The sequence below is a fragment of the Tauraco erythrolophus genome, chromosome 25 (genome assembly GCF_009769465.1).
Source record: "Tauraco erythrolophus isolate bTauEry1 chromosome 25, bTauEry1.pri, whole genome shotgun sequence".
Classification (NCBI taxonomy): domain Eukaryota; kingdom Metazoa; phylum Chordata; class Aves; order Musophagiformes; family Musophagidae; genus Tauraco; species Tauraco erythrolophus.
Window position 1 is genome coordinate 6,328,129 of NC_141489.1, and position 8,738 is coordinate 6,336,866.

Consider the following 8,738-nt stretch of genomic DNA (forward strand, 5'->3'; position numbering starts at 1 on the left):
AGATGATGGCCACATCCTTGGGCAAGATCCTCCACAACCTCAGAGCATTGTGTTGAACAGAAGAGTTTCAGGCCATTGTTTTCTTCTTCTACTCTCTTATCTCTCTTCCTTACCTTTCCTGTCACCACCTTCCAAGACCAGCCTAGAGAGGACCTGTTGGCCTCCCTCCCTCTGCAGAGCAGGCAGAGAGACACTCTGCAGGAGCTCCTGCACATCTTAGTGGCTGACACTGGTCCTCCCTGTGAGCCACTTCCTTTTCTTCTTTTAGACTCATTAAACTTGTGCTGCATTGAAGCCAGAGTCTCTGAGTCCTCCTTCCTTCTGTGTCAACTCTTCCAGTTTGCTGGGGGAAAAAGGTGGAGGAAGAAGATGGTGGGACTGACTGCAATGGATATTTTTGTTGTTCCTTTTGGAGCTGTGGGAGACATCCGTGCCCATTCCACAGCAAATGGCCAACAGTAAGAGGATGGTGCCAAAAGGTGGCAGGATTGGGGATGGGGAGACAATAATGTCTGAGGACAGCCCACATCTTCATCTCTGCCTTCTCCCTTCCATTACGCAATGTAGGCTCCATCGCCAGCACACATGGACACAGACAGATGTGATAGGTACCTCATACAATCTTTCAGCATCTGGCAGGGCAGGCAGGAGGAAGGTTGCACATGTGATCTCTGTGAGAAGAATCCGTGGGCTGCCCCAGTATATGATAGAATCAAATCCAGCTGACTCCAAAATGGACTCACAGAAATGCTGGTGGCAACTCCAAGGAAACATATTTGAGAAAGATTAAAACATTGCACAGAAAGTGAGAAATGAACTATTAAAAAAAAAAAAAGTCTGAGAAACAATCCTGCAAACACCGTGGCCAGAGTAGAAAGACTTGGAGGAGGTTCTCCAGGTGATGGTGCAGAGAATTCCGGGCAGCCTATGGGAAAGGCGGTACTAGAGCAGATACACCATCTCTGTTCTGCATCCCATCTGTGCTGCTTGGGGGTGGAGGAATTAGAAAAGGCATGAATGAAGGAGGGAAGCTGAGAAAAAGAGGTGAGGATAGAGTGAAGGTATTTTAGGGTTTTTGTTATTTCTCACCATGCTGATCGACTTTTAATTGGCAATAAGTTAAATGATCCTTCCCTGAATCGCCTTTGTTCTGCCTGTGAACATATATTGTAAGTAATCCCCTTGTCTCTATCTTGACCAACAATCTTTTTCACCTTACTTTCTTCTTTTCTTCTGTTGAGGAAGGAGAACAACCAGCATGTAAATGGATGGGTGTCTAGAAGTCAGCCAATGTCTTTTTGTTTGCAACAACTATGGAGGTTAGAAGTGCTGTGAGTGTTTGTCATTTACATGCTTTTTCTGCTTTCTATCTGTGCCATCAGGAGCAGTCTCTTTCTTCCACTATTGTTCCACGCAGTTGACGGTGGGCAATGGCGTCAATTGGCCTTTGTGTTTGTGTAACTAGCAATTAGTGGCAGGTTCACAGTCCCAAAGTTTACAGTTTTCTAGTCCCAAATTTATGAGTTCCAAGCACCAAAGGCTGTTCCCCAGGAGCTGTAGGCTTCAGGAGAGCTGGGAGCTAGGAGGAGAGGCACAGTACAGTTCTCCTCTCTTGGCATCCTGTGAAGTGCAAGAGGCCCTTTTGTGCAAGCCTGAGCTCTGAGGAAAGGGCCCTCAGTTCTCCCTTGGCAGCCCTATTTCCACTGTGCACCCAGAGATCTGCAGGTGGAGGTCGTCTTCCTTAGTACGGTCTGGGGTTAGTGGCCTCACAGAAAAGGAGAAGGTGGTGAGACAGCTTCTGCTGTGGAACTGTTCTTCGCTTGCACCCCAGGACAGGATTGCACTTGCCATGAGCTGCCAAGAGAGAGCATGGGCTGTTCTGATAGATGCTGTCCCTGCAGTACCAGGAGAGGAACTGTCAGTCGCTCACCTGTGTCATCTTGCAGGCCCATGCAAATAACCTTTTTATCCTGGAGCTGTTTGGTCTGATGGGAGTTGGGGATGTGCAGCCTGCGAGACAACTCAACCCTGCTAAATTTGTGTACTGAGCTTCAGGAGCTGCTCGGGGCATTGTATGGGAGTTGTGGAAGAACAGTGGACTTGTCCTACCTATCCTTGCCCTTGGATGCATGCCATACACCTTCCTTCTGGAGATGGGTAGGAAGGTAAGGGGAAGGAGGCTCTGGGTTCTGTCCAAGATGATTTCTCCTACCATCCCCTCCTTCCATCCTGTCGTGGGTTAGGCTGAGTCCGGCAACCAAACCCACGCAGCTCTCCCAGTCCAGTAAAATGGAGAGGAGAGAAAAAAAATGTAATAAAAGAGCTGAGGATCGAGACAGGAACAGAGGAGCACCCACCAACCACGGTCCCGGGCAAAAGAGGCTTTTTTTCCTTAATGCAAAACTATTTATTAACAGCTACCTAGAAAGAGAAAAGCACACAAAAACGGTTACTTAAGAGAATAACGAGAAAACAAGGCCAGGTCTTAAAAACAACACCACTCCCCCCCCCCTTTGCCTCTTCTTCCCGGCTCTACCTCCTCCCCCCAGCGGCGCAGGGGGGCAGGGAATGGGGGAGTGCAGCTCAGTTCATTCCAAGTTGTTACTGCCGCTTCTCTTAAAGGAAAAGGAGTCCTTACACCATTGTCCCTTGCTCCCTACTCACGGCGAAAGTGTGAATCCTGCCTGCTGGGGGAGCAAATCCTTACCCCATCGGATTTGCCCCAAGTGTGGGCTTTACCAGTCCTGGGCTTTTAAGGAACCGCAGCCACTCACTCTGGCATGGGTCATCAATAAACTTTAAATGTGCTCCGGCGTGGGTCGTCATGTCGACCTTAAATGCGTCTCCGTACAGACTCTGAATGCATAAAATGCGTAAATGTGTCTCTATCTGTGCCCATGATTCACAATAGTCTCAGGCTTAGGCATCTCTTCCCGACGTGGGTCATCCACTGGTTGTGAGTGGGTCTCTGCTTGCTCCACCGAGGACTGTTAGAAAGGGGCTGCTGGCAAGGGGGACTCAGCCTCAGCACACGTTGTTCCGTTCCATCTTCACTGACCTCTTATCTGTGTGGACGTTTCTCTTAGATCTCAGCCCTGTCTGGGTGAACTCGGCCCGGTGGGCGCCCCGGCAGCGGGGCTCTCCCCGAGTTCCCCAAGCGGCTCCGCCGCCGCCATCCTCAACGGAGCGGGCCCGGCCCGGCCCAGGCCACCGGCCCGGCCGGGAGCCGGGAGCGGGGGCCGTGCCCCCCTCCCGTCTCCTTGCTCCTGGGCACCGGCACACCTTTCCGGTTCTTTTGTCCGACGTAAATAGGGCAATTCGCAGAGGCGCTGATTGGCTCAAGCCCCGAGGGGGACGGGAGTCCGGTCTGATGGGCAGCTTCTCCCACCCGGACCTCCCCCCCCACTTCAAACCATAACACATCCTCACAGCCATCTCCTTCCTGAGCCTTCTCCCCCAGCACAGCTGCCTCCAGAGCAAGTGGAACTGGCTTGAGGGCTTGTGGGGCTGCTTACCTCCCAGGGATTCCTGCAGCACTAAGGTGCTCCCATGAAGACAGCACAAGTTGAGATGACCATGCATAGGGCATGCTCTGAGGCCAAGGGGAATCTTTCTGGAAATCTTTCTCTGATGGTTTGGTGTCGGTGGGGAGGTTCTGGTGGCAGGAGATGGCCACCAGATTGGACTCCCATCCCCCTAGAGGTTTGAGCCAATCAGCGCCTCTGCGAATTGCCCTATTTAAGCTGGGACAAAGGAACTGGAAAAGTGTGCCTTTTCCCAGGAGCGAGGAGAGGGGAGGGGGGCGCTGCCCCTGCTCCCAGGCGCCCGGCAGGGCGGCTGCCCGCACTGGGCCGGCACCACCTGCTGAGCATGTCAGTGGTGGAGCCGCTTGGGGAACTTGGGGAGCGCCCCGCTCCTGGGGTGCCCACTGGGCTGAGTTCACCCAGAGAGGACTGAGATATGAGAGAAAAGGCCACACCAACACCAGGTCAATGAAGATGGAACAGGATGAGGTGTGCCGAAGCTGAGTTTCCCCTGCAACCGGTGGCAAGATGGCAGGTGGCTCCCCTGCAGTCAAGGCGGTCCCAGTGGAGCAGAGACCCACTCGCAGCCCGTGGAGAAGCCCACGTAGGAGAAGAGATCATAGAATCATAGAATCATAGAATGGTTAGGGTTGGAAGGGACCTTAAAGATCATGTAGTTCCAAGCCCCCTGCCATGGGCAGAGAAATCCTTCACTACACCAGGTTGCCCAAAGCCTCATCTAACCTGGCCTTGAACACTTCCAGGAATGGGGCATCCACAACTTCTCTGGGCAACCTGCTCCAGTGCCTCACCACCCTTAATGTAAAAAATTTCTTCCTTATATCTAATCTAAATCTCCCCTCTTTCAGTTTAAATCCATTGCTCCTTGTCCTATCACTACACGCCCTTGTAAAAAGTCCCTCTCCAGCTTTCCTGTAGGCCCCCTTTAGGTACTGGAAGGCTACTATAAGATCACCGCACAGCCTTCTCTTCTCCGGGCTGAACAGCCCCAACTCTCTCAGTCTGTCTTCACAGCAGAGGTGCTCCAGTCCTCGAATCATCTTTGTGGCCCTCCTCTGGACTCGTTCCAGTAGCTCCATGTCCTTCTTATGCTGGGGACTCCACAGCTGAACACAGTATTCTAGGTGGGGTCTCACGAGAGCTGAGTAGAGGGGCAGAATCACTTCCCTCGACCTGCTGGCCACGCTTCTTTTGATACAGCCCAGGATACGATTTGCTTTCTGGGCTGCCAGTGCACATTGCCAGCTCATGTTGAGCTTCTCATCCACCTGCACTCCCAAGTCCTTTTCCTCAGGGCTGCTCTCAATCCATTCTCCACCCAGCCTGTACTTGTGCTTGGGATTGCCCCGACCCACGTGCAGGACCTTGCACTTGGCCTTGTTGAACTTCATGAGGTTCTCACAGGCCCACCTCTCCAGCCTGTCAAGGTCCCTCTGGATGGCATCCCTTCCCTCCAACATGTCCACCACACCACACAACTTGGTGTCATCTGCAAACTTGCTGAGGGTACACTCAATCCCACTGTCCATGTCTCCAACAAAGATGTTAAACAGCACTGGTCCCAGTATTGACCCCTCAGGAACACCACTCATCACAGGCCTCCACGTGGACATTGAACCTTTGACCACAACTCTTTGAGTGTGACCATCCAGCCAATTCCTTATCCACCAAGTGGTCCATCCATCAAAACCATGTCTTTCCAGTTTAGAGACAAGGATGTTGTGTGGTACAGTATGAAACGCTTTGGATAAGTCCAGGTAGATGATGTCAGTTGCTCTTTCCCTATCCATCAATGCTGTAACCTCATCATAGAAGGACACCAAATTAGTCAGGCAGGATTTGCCCTTAGTGAAGCCATGTTGACTGTCACCAATCACCTCCTTATTTTCTATGTGCCTTAGAAGAGTTGCCAGGAGGATCTGCTCCATGATCTTGCTGGGCACAGAGGTGAGACTGACTGGCCTGTAATTCCCTGGGTCTTCTTTTTTCCCCTTTTTAAAAATGGGGGCTATGTTTCCCCTTTTCCAGTCAGTGGGAACTTCACCAGCTTGCCACGACTTCTGAAATATGATGGATAGTGGCTTAGCAACTTCATCTGCCAGTTCCCTCAGGACCCGCGGATGCACCTTGTCTGGTCCCATGGACTTGTCCACCTTCAGGTTCTTAAGATGGTCTCGGACCTGATCTTCTCCTACAGTGGGATGTTCTTCATTCTCAAAGTACCTGCCTATGCCTTCTGTGACTTGGGCTGTGCCACTGTAGCTCTTGCCAGTGAAGACTGAGGCAAAGAAGTCATTGAGAACCTCAGCCTTCTCCATATCCCGGGTAGCCAGGTCCCCCGTTTCCTTCCGGAAAAGGCCTACATCTTCCCTAGATCTCTTTTTATCACTGACATAGCTATAGAAGTTTTTCTTGTCACCCTTAATGTCCCTGGCCAGATTTAACTCTATCAGGGCTTTAGCTTTCCTAACCTGATCTCTGGTTGCTCAGACAATCGCTCTATATTCTTCCCGGGCTACCTGTCCTTGCTTCCACCCCCTATAGGCCTCCTTTTTGTGTCCGAGTTGGTCCAGGAGCTCCTTGTTCATCCATGCAGGCCTCCTGGTGTTCCTACCTGACTTTCTCTTTGTTGGGATGCACCGCTCCTGAGCTTGGAGGAGGTGATCCTTGAATATTAACCAGCTTTCTTGGGCCCCTCTTCCCTCCAGGGCCTCGTCCCATTGTACTCTAGCAAGGAGATCCCTGAAGAGGCCGAAGTCTGCTCTCCTGAAATCCAGGGTAGTGAGCTTGCTATGCACCCTCCTTGCTTTTCTAAGTATCTTGAATTCTACCATTTCATGATCGCTGCAGCCAAGGCTGTCCTTGAGTGTCATGTTCCCCACCAGCCCTTCATTGTTGGTGAGAACAAGGTCCAGCAAAGCACCTCTCCTCGGTGGTTCCTCTACCACTTGGAGAAGGAAGTTATCATCCATGCATTCCAGGAACCTCCTGGATTGCCTATGCCCTGCTGTGTTGTCCTTCCAACAGATACCAGGGTGGTTGAAGTCCCCCATGAGGACCAGGGCTCATGAACATGAGGCAGCTCCTATTTGTCTGTAGAGGGCCTCATCCACCCAGTCCTCCTGGTCAGGTGGTCTGTAGCAGACCCCTACTACTATGTCCCCTGTCCCTGCTCTGCCTTTAATCCTAACCCATAAGCTCTCAGTCAGGACCTCATTCGTCCCCAGGTGTAGCTCCATGCACTCTAGCTGGTCCTTGACATAGAGGGCAACTCCTCCTCCTCTTCTCTCCTGCCTATCCTTCCTAGAGAACCTGTACCCTTCTATTCTGACACTCCAGTCATAGGATTCATCCCAGCACATCTCCGTGATGTCAATAATATCATATCCCAACAGGCGCGCACACACTTCTAACTCCTCTTGCTTATTCCCCACGCTGCGCGCGTTGACATAAAGGCATTTAAGTTGAGCCCCAGATGAATCTGACTTCCTGGCTGGAGCAGCTGGAATTCCCTTCTTCTGTTCTACGGGAGGACGGTATGCATCTAGAGTCCGTGGGACGACCCCCGTTGGTGGGGACGTATTTTGTTTAGAGGAGATGCCTGAGCCTGAGGACAGTCGTGAAGCATGGGCACAGGTAGAGACACATTTAGAGTCTATATGACGACCCACGCCAGAGCGAGTGGCAACAACTCCCTCAGAATCTGAGACTGTGGTAAAGCCTGCACCGGAGCAATCCAATGGGGAAGGATTGCATCTTGTGGGTAGGACTCACGCTGGAGAAGTTTGTGGATTTTCCGCGTGAGTAGGGGATCCACTGGAGCAAGGGAAAAGGATGTAAGGACTCCTCCTCCTTTAAGAAAGGAGCGGCAGTAACAACATGTATGAGCTGACTTGCACTCCCCCATTCCCTGTCCCCCTGCACCGCTGGGGGAGGAGGTAGAGCCGGGAAGAAAAGGAAAGGGGGGTGGAGAGGTGTTGTTTTTAAGATCTGGTCTTGTTTTCTTTTTTTCCTCTTAAGTAACTGGTTTTGCTTGTCTTTATTCTTTTAAGTAACTGTTAATAAATTGTTCTGCCTTAAGAAAGCTGAGTCTGTTTTGCTTGGGACCATGACTGGTGGGTGCTCCCTCTGTTCTTGTCTCGACCCTCAGTCCTTTTATTATATTTTTCTCCTCTCCATTTCACTGGAGAAGGAGTGAGAGAGCGGCTGTGTGGGGTTTAATTGCCAGGTCGGCCTTACCCACGACAACATGCAAGGGAAGGGATGATGGTCCCTGACTGTGGAGTAGCCAGAGATGTCGTCCTCATCTCCAAGGGATGGCGACCGAAGGAGGCCCGCAGACAGTGTGTCCTGCCCTCCAATTCCTTTGGAAATGAGAAAGAGTCCACTTCTTCACCCCTTTTTTCCCTCCCAGCATCTCTCCTTTCTCCCTTGACAGCTTTAGAGAGCATCTGCAGAGGAAAGAACCACACAGAGCCAGATGCTGCTATGCAGCAGAGTTTAATGAGTGCAAAGAGGGAAACAAGATGTCTCCAAGAGGGGGCCACAGTGAAAGGTTCACCCTAGGCAGCCATGAGTCAGTGTCCCACAGAGAGAGAGAGAGCAGGCAAGTCCCCCAAGCTGGATTTAGTGAGCCTCATGGCCCAGGGAACAGAACACAATAAAGGAAAAAGAAGGAAAGAAGAGGGTGTCAAAAGGGAATGAGAGGCATTGTCCATGTCTTCAGAGAGCCCAGGCTGTCCCCTTCCAAAGGGCTGACACCCTTGGCAGGAGGAACACGGCGTGCTCAACTCCTCTCAAAACAATGTCCATGATCTCTGTCATTCAGTTGGGCATCATCTTCTGTGTAACCGAGGCTCCTTGTCTGCATTGTCCTCAGTGGCTTCAGCAAGGGGGACATCTGCTGCTGCCACAGTAGCAGCTGGTGATACAGGAGAGGTCACAACAGCCAGAGTTGATGGGCACTCCCTGAGAGCTGAGGATGCTGCCAACGGCAGCGGAGGTGGAGGAGCCCACCACAGTGTTCTGAGTGAAGGAGCTGATGATGGGTCCAGGAAGAATCACCATCATAGAGGAAGGCTCGATGACAACGGTGGAAGGCTGGCACTGCCTGACACAGGGCTTGTTGCAGCTGCTGGCCAGCAGGGTGGGGCTGCAGGCCTGGCAGGGCTGGCACTGGTTGTAGCAGGACAT

The 8,738-nt window shown here is 51.8% G+C and overlaps 1 protein-coding gene across 1 annotated transcript; it reads right to left on the bottom strand.

Moving 5' to 3' along the window:
- Nucleotides 1-8,429: 8,429 nt before the first annotated feature.
- Nucleotides 8,430-8,738, bottom strand: LOC104371492 (feather keratin Cos2-3). The gene has a single exon (XM_009982056.2). The coding sequence runs from the start codon at nt 8,736-8,738 to the stop codon at nt 8,430-8,432; it is 309 nt and encodes a 102-aa protein (XP_009980358.1).